Below are 20,351 nucleotides of genomic sequence, written 5' to 3'. Positions count from 1 at the left end.
GTTGTGATGATGGGACACCTGACAAGTCACCATGTGGCACATGGCAGCAGTCTCTGGGGGAAGTGTAATGCCAGGGTAAATGCAGAAGAGATTCAGCAGTGTTTGTGACCTTTCCCCTGAAGCCATGCAGGTCTTGCACACAAAAAAAACCAAAGAACAAGTCACTTGACCACAGTTTCACCCCAAAAATTGGAGATAATTTATTAAACTTTATCATTGACTGAAAAAAGTCACTAATGTCTCTTATAATAAGTTAATGTTCTTAACAGAAAAACCCCAAGCCATGATTACTGCATTTGCTCAGACTTAATACATTTACTTTAACAGTACGGTACTCAATAGGTTCCCCTTCACAGAAGGGAGTTTTCAACCACACCGCAAGCCTCAGAATCTTCCCCACTGCTCACTCAGACAAAATAAACTCCCAAGATGGCAACTTAGCAGTCTGGCATCCTGCTTCTCTCCTCTGCAGGTCACAGCAAACACCAAACAGCTTCACCACCAGCCATGGCCAAAGGGAGCTGCAGCAATGACAGCACAGCTTTGCACGTGCAGCCCCAGGTGTTCTTCAGGTGTGCTGCAGAGGCAGAGGTCTCATCCTGACTCCTTTCAAGGGGCTGACAAAGCAACCTGGGCAGCAGGAGACTCCTCCAACCCCCCAAGCGCTGTGACAGCAGGGGCAGGGCAGGTGTGACACCTGACAAAGTGATGAGATTGCACACGTGGGTGCAGCTCTCCCAGCACATCCATGAGGGTGGAATATGGAACCCTGCTCACTCTGGTGACACTGCATTCATCATTCTTCCTTGATCCCACAGACAGTGTTTGAGTGTCCTTCCCCTCTCCACAGCCACCCCTTGCACAGCACTCAAACCACCCTCTAACCCCTTGGCTGCCCTGGGGCTCAGTTCTTACCTTATCATACAGAACACACTCCACTCACTGCACCTTTTGGCTTCTAAATTATTAGTGCTCATGTGAAGGGACAAACAATTCTAGAAACTTCCTGCAGCCAAAGCACCCATAATACTGGACCCAGGTGTGCAGCCTCCAGGGAGGCTCCTCAGATACAGCACGTTAAAGCAGCACAGCTCCTGCTCAAGACTCCTTGCAGCCAATGCATATGAGAGCTCTGCAAGATTACCAAGCAGGAGTCAGTATCCTAAATTCACCTATTCAGAATGTTTTGGGGGAAATCTTTGTAGCCATCTACCTTTCATGCCTGGTCCCACACCCCCAGCCCTGCCACCAATAAGTACAAAGAAGTCAGCAAGCAAGATTCAGAATTAAAAAACCTGTGTGTGCTTGACCACACACACTCCCTGCTACCAGCAACTCCTCTTCCCTCTCCAGCTGCAGGGAGGGCAACATCCCACAGCCCTGAACAGCAGGTCCATCACATGCCTTGAAGGCAGTTGCAGCCTTGTGCAAGGGGGTGACAGACCCATGCTCGCAGCAGCTATCACGATGCTATGGAAGCACAGAGCTCTTTGGTCAGTAACAGCAGTCAAAGCCACCAGCATCACATCTCTAACCTGTAAAAATAAACCCTCAAGCCAGACAGCTGCAAAAGCTGGCTCAGCCCACCCATCCACACGACCAGAGAGAGACACCAACAGGCTGTTTTGTTACTCAGCAACCTCTATCCTCCTCCTGCTTCCCCTCTTCATCCTCTTCTGTTTCTGTTTTGATCTGGGCCACCCCGAGCCGGTAGAGCGCGTCACGGATCACCACCTCCCCCGGCTGGCAGCTCTGCACGATCTCCTGGATCTGCCTGTTCACGATTTCCCTGCTGGTGAGGAAGTCCATGAGGCGGTTGTAGAGGTAATAGTGCGTGGGGTTCTCAAAGGTGATGGGCCTCTGGCGCACGTTGCTGGTTTTGCTGTCGTCGATGGCGGCAATGATGGCACCGTACGGCTCCAGCTCGCGGCACAGGGAGATGCAGTGGTGCCGAGCTGTGGGATCCCAGGGGCTGCTCTGCTCCGAGCCCGTGTGGACGATTCGGCGCGCCAAGGACTTGGTGATTGGATGCTGAAGGGAGTGCTCAGCCACCGTCATGTCTACGCTGTAGTGCTGGTCCAGCAGTTCAGGGCAGGACACGTACTGGGGGAGAGACACGCACACCAGGTAGAACAACAAGTAACTTCCCCACAGCTGAGAAGACAAAACTATTGGCTGGCCAAACTCCAACCAACACTACGACCCAGTACAGAGGGAGGGCTAAATGACCCAGGCGTCCCCTAAATGCCACAAAGGTGGCCTGTACACTCCCTCCCTCACTTGTGTGCCCTCAGATAACCCCAAGGCACTAGGAACCATCTTCCTGTCCCACTTCTCAAGGAATAGCAGGAGTTTGAAAGTGAGTTGCTGTGTCAAAATCAGTGATGTGCTCCACAGTTCATGATTGGAACCGTTACAATGCACTTCCCAGCACAGCTCCTCCTATTAAGGACAATTAATCAAACACAATGCCCCAGGCAACACACAATACGTTCTGCTATGCTTAGAAGTGATTCACTGGCAGAGCTTAAATCAGGAGACACTTATCAGGTCAAATTCACCCCTGGTGGTGTTCAAGGCCGGGTTGAACAGGGCTCTGAGCAACCTGGTCTAGTGGAAAGTGACCCTGCCTGTGGTAGGGAGGTGAACTGGACGAGTTTCAAGGGCCCTTCCAACCCAAACCATTCTGTGATTCTATGAAATCATCTTGAGGCACAATGCAGGTTACATAGGAGTGGGGGGTTAATTTTAAATCTCCCTTGAAACGTTTCCATACTGGACTGGCGCAGCAGAGAGTAAAGACATAACTAACCGCTGGAGGCTCCATGGGGTCAGAGAAGCAGCCCTGGTTCTTCCCCCACATCTGGGAAGTCAGGCCAGGCCAGCAGAGGTCTGCACATAGTGCCACTGAAGAGGCTGTATCAACAACATACACTGGAGGCCAGTGACGTGAGGATACCAACAAGTCCACGTGATCCCGGGCATTTTCTCCTCTTACTATGTACTTTGAGCCACACACAACCTGGAAAAAAAGAAAAAAGATTAACATCAGCAGCACAATAAAACCAAAAACTTAGAGAAAAAAGCCCTAATCTTAAAAAAATTCAGCTTCCTTTCAGGTATTCCAGACTATACAGTAACCAGACAGCTACTTTCTCTAAAGATACTCTGTTTCCTCCTCATACACATTCACTTTGTCCTGTTCAGGAAGAGATGGTTTTAAACTGTACCTCAATAGCAACATTAAAACCAGGCTTCAGATCGTGAGATCTCCTGCAAGACCACTCATTTTCCAAGCCCCAAGGAACATGTTTCATTCCCAAGGCTCAGAGAAGCCCATTCCATAGCTTCTATTCAATAAGGAAGTTCCATGCTGGTAAGTCAAATAGTGAATAGCCAGGGAACAAAACAAACATTGTGGCTCCAGCCTTCCTTACCTGATGTGGACACACTTTGTAGATTTTCCCTCCTGTGTGATGAGCAGAAGGTGGTGTGATGCTTGTCCCATTCTGTACAAACTCACAGAGAGCCAGGAGGGAGTAGCAGAGCTCGTCCTAGAAAAGACAGGCCCCAGAGAAAGAAGCTAAAATTAACAGACTCCTGCAGAGCGGGAAAAGGCTGCATGCAAGGTCTCCCAAATCCTAATTTGCACATCATCCAATAACTTCCTAATCCCGCACTCAGCACTGTGAGGATGACAAGCAATTACACAATGCTGAGCCAATGACAAGGTAATTACAGGCTTCCTTTCTTCTAGCCCACAAAGGTTCAATTTATTTCATCATGTGTAAATTATCTTATAACCTGCTGGCACCCATCCCTGCCCTTAGTGCAGTCAGATGAGAAACTAATTGTCTAGGAGGGCAGGAGTGGATGAGAGAAAGACAGTGAAGAACAGCTCCACTCCTGCAGGCTTGTATGTGGGCAAACAAGCCATTACCTTTGTATGTGATGCCTCCCAGGGGATGCCACACTGTGTCAGAAAGCTCCGCAGCTCTTCCTCACTGTAAGAGTTTATCAGCTCAGGCCTGAAGACTTCTTCCTGAAGGAGCCTGACCAAGGCACTCCCATTACCTGCAAAGGCAGGAAACAGGTCTCAGCGCTCATTTTCAGGAAGGGAAGTTACCAAAATAATTTCTTACGAAGACTACAGAAGCAGAGATTGCACAACCCACAGCCAGAAAGAGAAGGCTGTGAACAGTCCTACTTGCAAAGTGCATCACAGCCCACACTTGTCTCGAGCCTTTCACTGCTGAGGTCACCAGACTGAGCCCAGCAGAGCTGCAGACTCCATAAACACTTATCTATACTGTCATTTGTAACCTTTAAATGACTGGTGTAAGGATAACCAAGTGAAGAAGAGCAGAGATAAATGTGACTGCAGCCTTTGGACTGAGCAGTTCCAGGCTGAGCCTTCACATCTCCCTGGTTCTTTCTCTGGAGCTTCACTTCCACAAAAGCCCACGTAGCTCTTCTGCAGAACTGAAGCAGCTGCAGCCCTGTCTGTAAAGCCAACTCACATACTTGTTAAGCTTGCAAAGCCAGTTTTGCTTCTTATACCCAATACCTAAATTCTTAAGGGAACTGGGTGCTAACTGATCTTAGCTCTCAGCTCTGAGATTATTCCTCTCACTGTTTCTTGTTCCAGGCAGTCAATATGCAGTGGATACACTGAACGTTGACGACTCTGATCAGGACTAGCACACCACTCTCCTAGTCTTTTCCCAAGTTCTGTAAAAACTTACCCTTTATTGAGATTGTAACATTGAGACACCAAGCACTACCTGTAACTTTCACACTCCAAGCGTCAGTCTAACACGAAACAAACACCGACTGGCATTCAAGATGTGCACACATCCCTCTGCAATCAGACCCTATCTCATCTGGGGTGCAATGCTCTCATGTCTCCCATGTCTCAAATGTATCAGAGCCCACTAGTGCATCCAAACTTCACAGGAAAAGCCAAGCCTCAAGCAGCAAAGTAGTATGAGAACAGCTGAACTCACTTAATGTTCCTGTCTTTTCTCAGCACACAACTTTTGAAGTGTCATGCAATCAGCAATTCTTAATGCTAAACATCACCAAGACTCAAGTCACCAACACATCAAGCTCTCCCTTAATAAGCACAGCCTGAGCCATTACCTGGCACTGGCTGTGCATGCAGGTTCTTGTCCTTCTCTGTATTGATCACCACTGCTCCTCTCATCAGTGGAGGGAAGAACGGAGCAACAATAGAGGCATCAAACTTTGTGATGGGGATGTTAGAAGGAAAAGCCACCTGCTCAATCACCTCCGTCTCCATCGTGGACCAAAAGTCTTCTACATTCACTTCACTTGATGGCAAGTATTCTGGCCAAGTAAACTACAGAGAGAAAGAAACACAGGGGTCAAATACAAATAACCACAGTACATTTGGCAGTTTTGTGTCAGTCTCACCCAGGGCAGGAGGACTATACAGGAGAGTGCTCAGCCCAAATATAACAAGATGATTTCAATCTCCTAAAGCTTGCCACAACCACTTTGCATCAAGTAAGACTCAAAATTTGACACAAGTGTCAGACACGCTACATTCTCTTATTAGGGCTTTTTTCCCCATTAGAGAAGACAGCACCTCAGGGAAACTTGAGGAAAAAAAGAATGTGTTCATGTCAAAGGAAGAAGACTACATTCAACAACTTCCATCCAAGGTTCCTACTGCCCGAGGCTGCTGGACAAAAGCTGAGGTCCAGGGACAGAGGATCTTGTTTTCCCTGAACTACACATCAACACCTCTAAGAGGAAGCACAGGCATTGCTGCTCCAGCCACATCCTCCTGTCACACATCAGCAGAAAGCCACTCACAAAGGTCTCACGTATTTATTGTGCATCACGAAGACCAGAGTCAGCAAAAAATCATTATGATTTGCTTTGAACATGAACAGGATGTGGATTGTGGGAAAAACCTACCTCTATATTTTTCAGTGCTAGGACATTTTCCGTATTCCTCTGGGCTATTTCCACCTTGGGGGTTATGCCACAGATTCCACAGATCATATCATTGTAATCCCGGACTGTCAGGCATTCAAAGGCCCAGTAGCCATTGCACAGCAGTTCCTGGAGCTGACCCTGCTCATCAGGGCTCAGGCTTTTTTCTGAAAAGAGAACACGCCACTGTTACAGTTCTCACTTCCTAAAGCCAATGGAGAGTCAGTAAGGCTCTCCTATGCAGGATAAAACCAAACCTGTCCTCCAGAGAATTGGTACAAAGAACTGGTCACAGAGGTATTGTTTGGTTTAGGAAGTGATTTAATAGAACCATACCACACTAAAATAGGTGAGGGTTGCCTTTTTATAGCCTAACAATCATCACCAGGTCACAGTTTGGTGTGTTATGGTAAAAAGCAAGAAGGAAAACCCACCAGTTTGCTCCTGAACAGAGTCAAGGATAGTGCCAACAGCCACTCTGGGGTCCTCTCCAAGTTTAATGTGGTTTCGGATTGCAAACAGAAGATCCAAGCTCACTAACAATTTGTTACCCACATTGAAAAGGCCTGCAGTTAAAACAAGACAGTTATTGTCTGTAGGGTCCCAGATATTCCTCACAAAGAAATATATTCCTTACTGATACACAAAATACTCACATGAGTACAGTTTAGAGGATAATGGAAACACAAACAGTGCTTCTGCACCTCTGAAGTGCAGAGTTCCCTGCTGAAAGATTATCTCCTTTCACAGACTTGTCTTTGAATTAAAAAAGCTACAAGGAACAGCTGCCAATCCATCTGCTCACTAGCCAACACTGAGAAACAGCACTGTCCAGAGATACCTCTGACTATGATCTCAGGGGTTGCCTTGCAGAACTCAGCATTCACACAGATGAGACCTATACCAGTGAATCAAGGCAAGGTCTTCCTCACCAGAACATTCTCTCACAAATATAGACTTCTCTCTAAATATATATATATAAATATATATATAATATATATAATATATATAAAAAAATATATAAATATATATAGTTTTCTCTCATAAATATAGATTTACTTGCAGAATAAGCAGAAGCAATTAAAAAATAATTCAAATTTAGTACACTGGGAAGGGAACAAGCTTTTCTGTGCCTGGACAATGGCCTGATACAATCCCAAGGCTTCAGACCATAGTCATGCTGTATGTTGGTACGCTCACATCTTTCCTACCTGTGTAAATGTCAGTGAAGCTATGGAGGGCCAGACACTGCAGGTTCAAGCACACTTTGACCTGAGCTGTAACCACCTGTAACCGATTGGCTGTCAGCAGCCAGCACTCCTGAGGACCAGCAAGGGAACTGCAACACACAACAAAAAAACCACTCCGAGTGAAGCCAATGGGTTTTTTAGTCCAGCCCTGCAGTAACTTTAGACATTCTAGTTAACATGAGTTAATTATTGTGTAAATCTAAGCCAGATCACCACATCATTTCACACCAAGAAAAGAAAAGTTACATTTTAAAGCAGATTTCCCTGGCAGAGTCAGGTCACTGCTCACATTCTTTTAACAGCACTAGAGCATCCCTCCAGCTCCATACACTGGGCACATACTATTGGAGAGGTGAAGAAAACCTGTGGCCCCAGCTGCCCTGGGAGATGTATCTGTCCCACTGCTGTGGTGATCAGTAACACATTCCACCTGACAGCCTGTCCCTGCACACAAAGATTCAGAAAGGTCTGCTCCTCTACAGTGTAACTGTTGAGGGGGAAGTTCAGACAGGAAAGTGCCAGTGGCTGAAATACTGCTGTCCATCTGAGAAAACAGGAATCAAAGCCAAAGTCACCTCCTTCCCACTGGCAGGGCTTCAATTAAAGCCTGTGCAGGAACATGGGAGAGTCCAACATGCAGAGAGCACTGCAAAGCACTCAGGCACAGGCAAGGATTTACAATGCACATGTTGGTAAGTCCCAAGGTGAGGGAGAAGGTGTGGGATTGCTCTGTTCTGAAAAAACTAAAGAGCATAAAAAGTATCTCTTCTGGGAAGATCTCAGTTAGTTCTAGCCTGACCAAAGCAAACATCCATCATTTGTATCAAGAATTTTTTTGTGGAAGAAAGAAACACAATGTTAAACTCCCTGACATTTTGCTGTCGGAAATATTTTAGATCATGCTTTTAGAAACAGGGATGTCTGGCAGACTCAGTGAGGAGATATCCTACAGGCTTTCATACAAATCTAGTTAAGGTAATCTAGCTTATGCACTGGGAGTTTCTGAAAGTCCTTCAGGTTTCAATTTGGATATTTGCTCCAAAAAAGGATTCAGTCAAGCACACACTAAGAAATGGAAGGAATGAAAATATCATCAGCAAAAAGATCCACACAGGAAATACTCAGGCCAGGGAGAGAGAGAAAAGGGAAATCATATAATGCACATCTGTAAACCTACAAGTTTTCCTCTCTCAGCCTCAAAGCATCAGAATGGAAAACAAAGAGGGGATGACTAATGAAAACACTCTGTTTCAGTATGACAAGTTACATCTAGACTTAGCAGTCACTCTTTGATCCTGCTAAACCCTTTCCACACACATTTAGCTTATTCAGTGTCACTTTCACCAGCTTCATCACCAGCAGCTAAAGCAAGCACTATTTCAGGCAGACTCAGAACAAAGAAAATCAGCATGAGTGTGGAAGAGTCAAAGTCCAAAGCAGAATCTTACTTCTGTCCCCCTTTGAACAAGGGGCTGTTACAGAGGAGGCACTGCACACACGGAGACTCGTAGTAGTTGGACCAGGAGGTTTGCTCGATGGTCACTGTCTCCTCACTCACGTTGGACAGGATGAGCCGGGAGCTGTTGAGCTCATGGATGAGGGTGAATATCTCTGCCAGCTCCGACTCGTTCTCAGGGATCTGCATCACCTTGCGCAGCAGCTGCAGCGTGGACTGACGCTGGATTTCCTTCTGGGATGGTGTTAGCGGCTCGCTGGTGTTCAGCACGTCCGACTGACCTGGACTGACCTCCTAGAAAGCAACATATGCAACTAGGCAAGCATGGGGATGAAACATTAAGAAGCCCAAAGAAGTCATAAAAGGCAGAAGAAACACAGTAGTAACCTTTGCACGCAGTAAACTTGACTTCTACTCTACTGCTGAATCAGTGACCCCACACAGGAGCTTCAAGCTCAAATTACTTTAACAAAAACACTTTATTACAGCCCAGCCCTTCAGGAACTCCTGCACTGCCAGACCATCATGGATTTGCCATTAACTGTTCAGTGCAGGGACTGGGGATCCAGAAGTTAAGGATAACCACCAACAGGTATAGAAACACTTCAATAACCCTCATCACTTGAACCCCCAATCATCACTGTCTCCATGGGTTTTCAGGCACAGGCTCAGGGCAGCCTGCACAGCTGTCCAAAAGCTGGAGGAGCCAAGTACTAAATGAGAACTGGGGGTTGTGAGATACAGAACACACTAATCAATAACAATTGATCAGCTACAGTCTACCCTTCTCCAGCTCACATGCTATCACAACAAAATGCACAAGCACAGGAGAACCAAACTCCAGGTGGAACACAGAGAACACAAACAGTCTGATCTGTTAAATCCCTGAAACTCTTCTGTCAACATCTCAGCTTAGTTTTCTGACTAGTCTAGCAGTGAGACAAATGATCAGTCAAAAGCCCAGAGACAACAATGAACTGTGTGAGAGGAATGTTAAACACATCCAGAACCAGAAAAAAAAAACCCAACCTAAATGAGGAAAAGACAAGCCACATGCCTCTCAGAACGCAAGCTGAGCTAAGCACACTGCTGTTCCTTACACAGCTGTTCGTGAGTTTCACACAAGCCATCTCAGTTTGTTTGTGTTTTTAAAGAAAAAAACAAAACCACTAAACAAAGTTATGTTCTTCAAAATAAAAAAAAAGGCAAGTGGATGAGTCATTACTACACAGACTAAAATTCTGTCTATAAGCTGAGTAGGCATTTCAGCTAAGAGCAGGAAAGCTCCTTTTTTTCATTTATTATTTTAAAAACATGACAATTCAGTATGAGAAAAGCTAACTTTGAGACTGCAAAGGCAAAAACCCAAAAAAACCCCAGAATTAATTACATCCACATAGAACAGCAGACAGCTGAAAAAGTATTTGTACATCAGAAAAAAACCCTACAACCAGAAATAAATTCAGGTTGGAAGTAAAGCTGCTCTACAAACCCTTAAAAACAGGAAGCTCAAATACAAGATGTACTGACTTAACTGACACTAGCCCCAAACTGCCCACAAAGCAGAGCATACTTGGGAGTTTCTTGATGAAGTCCAAAGTTCAGCAGAGCTGACACAGCAATACTGTGACTTCAGGGTCAATTTTCCCAGCACGTACTGACACAACAGAAGCATTTTTAAGTTAAGGAGACACCCAGTGGTAGCACTGGGTGTGCTCAGACTTACTCTCAGCCTGAAGCACCACTGCTACAGGAGTTGGACAGTACAAACATCACCACAGGTACTTTAAATAGGAACCATTCTGCTAGACAAGTTTATCATAATGAAAAAAAAAAAGCCCAAATCATGTTCCCACAGGTACTTGCAAACTAAGGTACTTCTCTGCCCAGCTCACAACAGATGTGATAAAACAAGCCAGCCTGAACCTTACCAGGGATTTTGCTGTTTTCTCAGTCCTGTCTTTGGCAAGGTTGTATCCACAGCTTGGACAGATGCGTGGCTTGTGCCTGTTTGTATACACGTAACTGCAGGAGGGGTTCTTGCACTTCCCTCTGCCACGTGATGTTGCTAATCCCAAATCCTGAATGACATAAAAGAGATGTTTGCTGACCTTGACTTTTAATAGTTGGACTCCATGATCTTAAACGTCTTTTCCAGCCTGAATGACTATGATTCTAAGCCAACAAGATCCTAAAAAAGATTATTATGTGCTTTTTCCCCACTTTATAACTTCTTGTTTAAACATCAATAGCAAGCCCTGTCACTTTGCACAGAATCCTTTAACTGGCACTTAAACATTCGGGGGCCAGTTCTCCAGACCAGAAGCACATTACATTCTTTCAGAAACCCCTGATTCTCCCTGCTGAATTCAAGGAGGGGATGGGGATTATGCATGGGGACATGAGTTAAAAATCCATCTCTTAACAAGGTCCCAAACATAACTACAAAACAGAGCACGATCACCCTGGATTAGGTCTAGCAACAACAGATAAAGTACAGATTATTTCATGCTAAAAGTGAGATGTATTTGTGCAAGTCAGTAAAACAGAAGTCCCAGAACATTCTCATCCCAGAGAGGACGCTCCCCATGGCAGAAGTCACGCTATTAGAAATATTCTCACCAAAGTAACTGTGCAACTGTACTTGTAGGAAGGGAATATGTCTGGTTTGACCTCCACAACTTTAACCTGAGATGCCGTGCTTGTCACAACACTGTGGAGCTAGAGATTGAAAGCAGAAAAACAACACCCATCAGACACCTACTACTAAATACAAGCATGCATCAATAATCAATATCTATTAGCATTCTTGCCCCCAAGAAATTAATTAATGTTCATTTAATATCCATAATACCACAAGACATTGCACATTACAACAGCTTTGCATGCTAAGACATTACCATTCACACAGATTCATTCCAGCATCTTGGCATACTCAGTCATACTTTACAGGTGAAAATCTCAGTATCCAATATTGCATGTCATTATCAAAGTACCAACAGATCTTCTGGAAGTAGCTGGGAGGTTCTCAAATTGTCCAACAGCATCTCTCAGCTCAGTTCACACACTCAGCCACCAAGCTACCCAGCCATATCATATTTCATTCTGCTACCCAGCCATATCATAAAAACTGCCACTCACAGATCTCATCATCATACAGCTGCTACATTTTTATGTTCTATTTCTCACTCAGGTCATATCACTCACCTGGGAGCAAAAAAAACCCAAAACCCAAAACCACAAACAAAACCCTCCGCTCAAAAAATCCAAGAAAACAACTTGCATTTAAAGAACAACCTTTAGCTCCTCAGCAGTTGGTGGCTGCAGAACTGACTGGCCCAACTGTTTCAGTGTACTGGGCTTCAAGCCTGAGGTTCTCACAGGGGAATGCTTGTCTAGAAGGAAGAAAGAGATGCACCAGGTTAAATGAGAGAAAACAGGTTCTGTTTCTTTCTGACATCTTTGGTAAATGCCACTATAGATAGCCATGTGAGATCTTCCCTCTGAGCTTGAAATGACCCAAGCAGGTGTTTCATGGCCCATTTACTGCACTCAGGCAGAGACAAAGTGTTTTTTTTCCTAGCACTGGTAACCACCTCCCTTGAAACCTATCTTATTATTGACAGACACCACTTCAGCATGGTGAGGAAAGACAACAGCTCCCAAAGCACACCAGAGAATGCTGCTTTTACCAGTACTTGCAAAGGCCTGCCTGCTGCTTGGCTGCTCCGTGCTGGCTTCTCTCCCCACGCTGGCTGGAGCGGGCAGAATGGCTCGCATGGGTCTGGCTGCAGCCAGCAAGGAGGGTTTGGGTCTTGGTTTACTCTTTACTTCTTGTCCCTTGTGTGTAGCAGCTGTTGCATCAGTTCTGAAAAACAAGAGCTACAAGTGGAAAAATATTCCATTGCTTTCCCCTCAGCTTCAGTTTTCCTCTTTTCCCTGAACTGCGCTTTGTTAGCACACTAATCACAGCTATTGCAATAGAAAGAGACAATGCTAAGGCTGCATCTGCCCTGTGACTACAACTTAATTGTCATTTAAAAAAGTATTAGTTCTGATGGACAAAGACTAAAAGGAACAATCCTGAACTGGCACAAAACAGACAGCAAACACGGTAAGTCTGACAGGATGCACTGCCAACAGCCTTCAACTTCTTGGACTAGTCCCATGAGCACACAATAGACATCATATGCTCCCTTAACACATGGAAAACTGACTCACCCCACCACTGGCTTTTTCACAGAGGCATTTGGACTCAACACCTCAGAAGATGTCGACATTCCCAGCCCTACACTTCCTTTCTCTGCCTGCTCCGAAGAAGCGTCTGCTTGCCGCTGGCTCTCTTGGCCCAGCATCACTCCAACAGTGCTCCTCCTGTCTTCAGCAAGCACATTATTTGGAAGAAAGTGGCCCTCAGAGATGATCACTTCCTCCCACTCCATCTCAGGCATCTGCCCTCCGACAGGCACAGCATTCAGCAGCTGGCTGACAGCTTCAGAGCTCTCCAAGGAGGACTTGGAGGAACTCTCACTAACGGCCGTGGGTTCTGTGAGGACTGACTGCTGACCTCTTTTAGCTGCTGGAGTTTTAAGAGAGGTGCCCGAATTTGGCTCAGATTTGCTTTTTGGTTGCTTTTCCTGGAAACAAGGAGAGAGTCACATTTCAGAGCTTTCAGCTTTCACAGATAAGCAAGTTCCCTGCACATACGCCATGTTTCCCATGGCCTATTTAATGTTGGATCAAAACAGCAAAATCCTAAATGTTTAAGCACTGAATTGTATGGGAGTAGACAGACAGCATCTCCTACAACAGCAAAGGCCCTGCTAACATTGTATCTGGCCTTTTGGCCCTTCGTGTATTATTTTTAGACACTGTTTACTTTGAAGAATCAATCTTTCTTAAACTCCCTTAAATATCACCATTAGCACCAACACCACAAAGTCACCCACCACTCTCCGTAGCAAGGACCCACCTCCCACACTCCTCTTTCACGGCTTCAGCTCTCTGATGCTGTCTGTTCTTCCACATTATTGAGGAATCAAAGGGAGTTAAGATAGAGAATTTGCATCTTTTGGATACATGCTTTCAGAAAAGCAAGCATGTGAGTGAGCCAGAAAACAGGATTACTTAGGAAGTTTCTTTGACTTTAAAAAAAAAGTTACTTCCAAGACTAAGGCTACAGAAATCATTGTACTGGAATCAACAAAGATACAACAAACACTGAACTGGAACACACAAAAATATATCAGACATAGAATCCAGAGTCTTTGCCATGATAAACACATTAATTCTAAGCTCACTGCAGAGTGCATATTCAGAAGAATAATCTAAGTTTTTTAAAAAATATATCTTTTAACCTTTCTAAGGATCAGGAAGGTATATATATATATATATTTAGTTTCAGTTCTACTGATACTATTGCCAGTTAAAAAGAAACTCCTGGTGCACGTTTTTCCCAAGGTATGACACCACACAAACAAATGGAACTGTATCTGCAAACCTGTTCCCAGCAGAGCAGACTAAGTCTGAAAGATAAAAAGGAAAACTCCCTGTAAAACCTTTCAGTTCTAACCAGTGTAGGATTGAACAGGAGCAGACATGCCATGTTCAGGCAGGATCCAGAAATAGTCTTTGCATTCAGCCATCTCTCTACCTCAGCAAGTTTACCACACAAAAGCAAAGATGTCACCATCACTATTTGTGCCCTACCACACAGGAAGCTCAGCCTTCAGCTCAGCCACCACAGTTTGTAAGCTGCCCAAAAAAAGTTCTCACCCCTGAATGTTTAATGGATCCAGACACAAAACAAAGGAGGTTCAGAACAAATCCATACAAACCCACTGAATGTCAATGCCAATTTTCACACTGAGAACATCCTTTAAATTGTGCCTGTGGAGTCTTGCTTCAGACAGAAACACACAGCTGATCAGAGCTGACCAATTACCAGGATAGTGCCAAGGTTTAAGGATCAAGTGGGTTTTGCTGTACACAGCTAGCAGATATGCCAATATCTTAAGCAGAGTAGGCATCATGTGGAGAAAGACTCTTCCACTCAGACAAGCTTCACAACTCTACCAACACCTGGAAATTTCCTTCCAGCCAGAGGTCAGAATATTATGAATGATCAGACACATAGCCATGAGACAAAAATACCCAGCACCACTTCAGCTTCCACTAGATCAACTTTACCAAAAAGCTCCTAAAGGATCATACACCTACTGTAGTTGAGAGTTCCTCCTTTCTGTTAAAATAACAATGTTGAAAGACCACAGAAAACTAAATTTGTAGAAGAACTTCAAATGCAGATATAAATTACCACAAAACAACCTCCTGAGCTTATCTGGGGATGTAGCAGAACAGGCAATGCCTTCCAGTAACACGAACTGTGCAGGCAGAGAGCCAGAAGAATGTGTATCCTCTCAATGAGAGAGTTACCAAATGCAGGCCCATCTATTTTAACAGATGCAAGCAGCATCTCTACCCAAGGTGTGGTGATTTCAGGTTTCACCTTGGCCAAGTGTCCTCTGCAATGGTGACTTGCTCCAGCACAAGCACTGGAACACAAGTGCAGGGATCAGTTCTGGTGTATCTGACCTCCTGTGCTAGATCTACAGGTCTAGAAGTATCACAGGCATTCACAAAACCAGCACTTTTTGTCTCAAAGTCAGGAAAGGAAAAATTTACCTTTGGGATCCATTTCCCTCCCAGGAAGTTCCCACATGTTGGGCATTTTGGTGGCTTATGCCTGGTGACATAAGTGAAGGAACAGCCAGGATTGGTGCAATTTCCATGTCCCCTGCGAGTATAGGTGGTTGTCTGAAACAAGAATTGTCAAGAATTTGTCTACAGACCCGAAAACCACAAAGCTGTGCTGATCACCTCTCTTTTCCTCATAAGCTTTTTAGAAATGTTATTTGGCAAATCACCAGCCTTCCACTATTATTAATTTTATTGAACAACCACCACACAGCTGGGTCAGGGTGAGTCAGCACCATAACTACTCTGAGTCTAAATGCTCAGTCTACACAACAGCCTCTGGTATTACTAGAATTTAGATCAACCTGCAGAGCAGAGCTGAACAATGCACATAACCTCTTGGAGAAGCTAATCTTGCATTTACAGTGATATAACAGTTCTTTTTGAACATGAAAAAGTCATAGTAAGATGGCACAAAAACGATTCAAACAGCAACCCACAGTGAGACAAGATATGATTAACACTCAACACCAGAGCAACAAGCCTTGAAGACAAGCACTCATGATGCAGAAGCAGTTTTGTCAGTAATTTGTGGCTGTATGGGACAGTCAAGTATTCCCTGATCCTTCACTGTAACTTGCTATGAACTACTGAAACACGAGCAGCATCACCAGGCACTATTTATACAAACAACTGAAGTAGAACCTGTCATCTTCACCAGGACAACTGCATCAACACATTGAGTTTTTGTCAGCACAGCACTTCCCAATATCCTGTTCTCAACACTCCTGAGGGAGCTGTTGTACTGTAACTCCCTAACTAGGTACAGATTTTTTCTAGAAGTGCAAGTGCTGCTGTCAAAGGAATGAACCAATTTAAGCCAGATACTTCTCAGGAACAAAAACCTGAGTATTTCCATTCTCCCCGAGACAACTGGAAGAGCATCATGCTATGCACCACTATAAATATCTGCAGTGTTCCACCAGCTGGAAGCATAGAGAACCTGGAAAACAGGATTTGATGCTAGCTTATATAACAGAAGGAGCTGCAGTACTGGCTGTAAATGAAGTCCCAAAATGATACAAAAACACAGGTGGCTGGAGTGGTTAGATTAGAGAAATAATACTATTTTTCCTCATGCAATAGGCCACACAACCTTTTATATGGCTTCTCAAACCCTTAGGTCATTGCTCCCCTCATGTGGCTCCCCCTGTCATGTGGCCAAAGCAAGAGCTTTAGAGTTCATGTTTTCCTGTCATAAGAGCAGATCCTTGCCCTTAAAGGGATAGGCACTGGCTTTTTATGAAAACAAATATGCGTCCAAGTAGTGGAAGTAGATGGCTACACAGAAATTGCTGTTGGCTGGATGTGTTGCAATAGCTTTATCTACTCCATCTGTTTCCAAGAATTCCCTGAGGGAGAAGGCAGCAAAAACAAGCCCCTGTAAGACACGGTAGGAAGTCAGAGATCCCCTTTGCCTACACAAGACATAACACCAGGGACAAGAAATACATCGACTGATATGATGACTCCAAACTGGATTATCTTCAAGAACTGAACCATGAGCAAATCCTTCCCACTCTAATATCTTTAAGACAAATCTGTGACAATACATCCAAACCTTAACATACCATACAAGACTCTGAATTTCTTACCAGTTTAATTGATGCTGGGTTCTCCACAACAGAATGAGCTGGCAGAGGTAACATAATAAACTGTGTTGCAGGTGTGGAGGAGCTACTCTCTTCAGTATCCTAAAATGAAGTCAAAGGCAAAATACATGCAGAAGACAAAAGACAGGGTGACCCTTATCCCCCCTCTCATGAACATTAATATGTCTTAAGGACTGATGAGACCAGAATACAGGACAGAGCAGCAACCGTTTCAAAAGCAACGGCCTTACCAGATGTACTCTGGAAATTCCCAAACTCCTCACACCTTGAAACTGAAAACAGAGAATCCAACTCTTCACAGACTAAGGTTTTCTATGAGTGATCATTAACACCTCAGCTTGAAAGGACTCCCTTCTACCTCACTGCAAGCAGGAAAACAGCTATCAGGAGCACAGCAGTAGCATTTTTTCCTCACCAAAATCTTGCAGTGCAACTGCAGAACCCAGTTACTGGCACTGTAATACCCCAAATACTGCTATAACAAGCAATTAAAAAAACTCAGTCATGTTAAGACACAATTCATATCAGCACAGGGCTGAGTCAATCTGCAAGCAGAGACGACTCAGTCACGGAGTTACTTTTGTATCATCGATTACAAAAGTTTCTGTTTCTCTCAGCACTGAGCACCAGCAGGTTGGACAATACAGGATCTGCTGCACCCACCGAGGATCTCAAGTAAAATGCAAGAAACAGCACTCACATGTTTCAGGCAAGACTCTGGCAGGAGTCTGAGTGTCACTGGAAAAACTTACCCTCCCAGTCACCACGGTCACCACAGACACCCCATCGGGCACCTGGGGACGGGCCACAGCGATGCTCCCGTTGGAGGTGTCTGTGGAGCTGCTAACCAGAGACTCCTCAATAACCACCCGGGCTGTCTGGTATGGCTGTCCTTCTACTTCCAAAGAAGCCTCGTCCAAGAGGATATCTCCAGACACCTTCTCTGTCACAGGCCCAACATAATGAGAGAGAACCTCCGAGGCAACCACTTCTTCCGCAGCCTTGGGCTGGGCAAAGGCTGCCGTGTCCTCTGCCAGCCCCTCAATGGCAATGCACTGCTCTGAGACACCGGCCTGGCCCGAGTCCACGGAAAGGATGTTCTGCACAGTGTCACGGGACACGCTGGTGACATTCCTGGGAGCCGCCAAGCCCTCGGATGCTGCCGGGCTCTGTGTCACACACAGCTCCAGCGACTGCCTGCTCCTGTCTTCTTGAAGAGTGGTTTTGGGAATAATTATATAATCAGAGCGAGGGAGAATCTTACGAAAGCCTGGAATGTCAGGGACTACTGCAGTTCGAGTGGACGCCTTGGAGTTCTGTGGGCAAAACCAGAGGACGGAATAAATGAATATGAGAAAAGGAAGAGATTCAGTTCTCAATCCTGCTATTTTAATCCCTAAGGTTCAAACGGTTTCCTGAAGTAGTTTGCTGGGAATTTCTCCACATGACAGAGCCTACAGAATCCCTCTCAGTCCTGGTTTTATCACCCACTTTACCATCACTCACTCTGATGACAGGACACAAAAATAACTGCTGTGAGCGGGTACCAGACGTATCCATCTTGGATTACAAAACATTCTCCCTCAAACGAACAGAAAGCAAAGGCAAGAGGCAGGGGCCTCACACAGGTTCTTTACAGGCTGCCCTGAGCAGGGATACAAACTGGAATCTGCAGTTAAACAACTCTCCCACACAGTGCTATGTAAGCAAGTAAGTGCCTCTCTCTTCAGCAGCCAAAGAACTTCCAGAAAGCCAACTTACCGGGTCCAGTCCCTCTTTCTCTAGCTTGGCTTTCTCCAAGTAGTAGCTCTTTTCAGCCACACTGAGCAACCTCCAGCTCTCACTGATCTTTTTGTTGATTTCAGATTGAGGGAGGTGTGGAAGCTCTTGTTGTACTTTCAAGTAAATATCATAATAGTAGAGAAGGTAAGCAGATCTGAAACACAACCAGAAATTGAAACATTAAGGTCATTCTACATAAATTCCTTGGGGAAAAATAAATCCACAAGGTTTAGGTTTGTAGCAAGGTCATGTGACAAGAAAGTTACATTTAATTTAATTTGTAAGTGCATTTTTTGACCAAATGAAAACACTCTCTCTGAGGAGAGCCTCTGAGAGAACTTCTGAGAAAGAGCCTAAGGCAAATTATTCTGGAGCACAAAAACTCTAGATTGAGCTACAGTGGCACCTGTAAAGAATGTCTGAGCAGGCCCAAAGTGTCAAGCTGATGTTTCACATACGATATTTTACTCTAAGAAGTGTTCCAAGCGCACTGCAAAGCTCACTCATGTCAGAAACAAGGAAAACTGCTCCCACACCCTACAAAGGAGCTAAATGAAGGCAGAAAGAACTCACCGAGGCTTCTTGGCTTTTTCTCCATGATCGCCAGCACTTTTATGTTTCTTCTTCTTCTTGGATGGCACCGGTGATGCGTAAGTGTAAGTGCTCTCTATCTCCTCCATCACCACAGTTACCTCAGTGCCATCATAGGGAGCCTCCATGGCTAAAACACATGTTCTGTGTTACACTCTTGCCAAGTTATACAACGTTTCTCCCAACGAACAGCACTTTTAATCACTTCAGTAAACTGACAGCACTGTTGCCATATAAGTTTGACTCTAATTAAACCAAGATAACTATGTGTTCTCTAGTTATCCACTTTTAGAAGGAAACTTCTGTTCCTATTACGTCAATACCATCAGTTCAGTGCAGATACACCGCGTCTGCATTTCCAGACCTGCAATTCTACGGGGAGCTCTCAGGTAAGTTTGGTCACCCAGAAGGAGCCGTACACCCAGCCAGCAGCTGTCTGGCTACAAGGTGCCCTGTCACAGCCACACTACAAAAGCAAGGCCAGAGGCTGAATAAGCAGGAAGCCTCACAATCCTCTTTCCCACCAGCAGCTCTCCGGGGCTCCAGCCCCCCTCCTGTGGGGGGACACAGGAGATCAAGGCAGCACCACTCTGCCAGGCAGAGCCCTGGCATGGCCCGCACCTCGGCCCCGCGCAGCCGGTGATCCCGGGCGAGCCTCAGGCCGCTACCCGGAGCCCCGTCTCCTCCGCACCGCCCGAGGCCGAGCGGAGCGGCGCGGCTCCCTCCGGTGCTGCTAAACATCTCCGCGGCCCCCTCCCAGGTGTCCCCACTCACCGGGCAGCCCCGCGGCCGCGCGGGCAGGCAGGCGGCGAGCTGCGGTCACGTCCCCGCCGGGGCGCGGCGGCGTGGAGGAGGCAGCGCCGGGGCCACGGGCCGGCCGCGCAGGGGGGAAAGTGCGTGCGGGTGCTGCGGGGCGGGCGGGCTGTGCGGGGCGGGCTG

At 45.6% G+C, this 20,351-nt stretch overlaps 1 protein-coding gene across 3 annotated transcripts; it reads right to left on the bottom strand.

Annotated features, from left to right (window-relative positions):
- Positions 1–165: 165 nt before the first annotated feature.
- Positions 166–20,293, bottom strand: LOC121657775 (HMG domain-containing protein 3-like). Of its 3 annotated transcripts, none has more exons than XM_042013856.1 (20): positions 20,187–20,293; positions 19,395–19,542; positions 18,801–18,975; positions 17,792–18,355; positions 17,022–17,120; positions 15,355–15,486; positions 12,892–13,307; positions 12,363–12,538; positions 11,968–12,065; positions 11,293–11,391; positions 10,602–10,751; positions 8,663–8,964; positions 7,176–7,303; positions 6,399–6,530; positions 5,947–6,131; positions 5,143–5,362; positions 3,941–4,074; positions 3,438–3,554; positions 2,813–3,022; positions 166–2,103 (listed from the first exon to the last, which is right to left on the bottom strand). In XM_042013856.1, exons 2-20 carry the CDS (start codon positions 19,538–19,540, stop codon positions 1,633–1,635), a joined length of 3,954 nt encoding a protein of 1,317 aa, XP_041869790.1. In that variant the 5' UTR covers positions 19,541–19,542; positions 20,187–20,293; the 3' UTR covers positions 166–1,632. The 3 variants fall into 3 exon arrangements, with proteins under 3 accessions (XP_041869790.1, XP_041869791.1, XP_041869792.1); XM_042013857.1 differs by having other exon boundaries at positions 8,663–8,961; XM_042013858.1 differs by having other exon boundaries at positions 12,369–12,538.
- Between the last annotated feature and the right edge of the window lie 58 nt (positions 20,294–20,351).

Source organism: Corvus kubaryi, unplaced genomic scaffold, assembly GCF_017639235.1.
Source record: "Corvus kubaryi isolate FWS band 111438036 unplaced genomic scaffold, C.kubaryi_AGA036_p1.0 split1-37374, whole genome shotgun sequence".
Lineage (NCBI taxonomy): Eukaryota > Metazoa > Chordata > Aves > Passeriformes > Corvidae > Corvus > Corvus kubaryi.
This window is presented reverse-complemented; position numbering and strand designations above follow the sequence as displayed.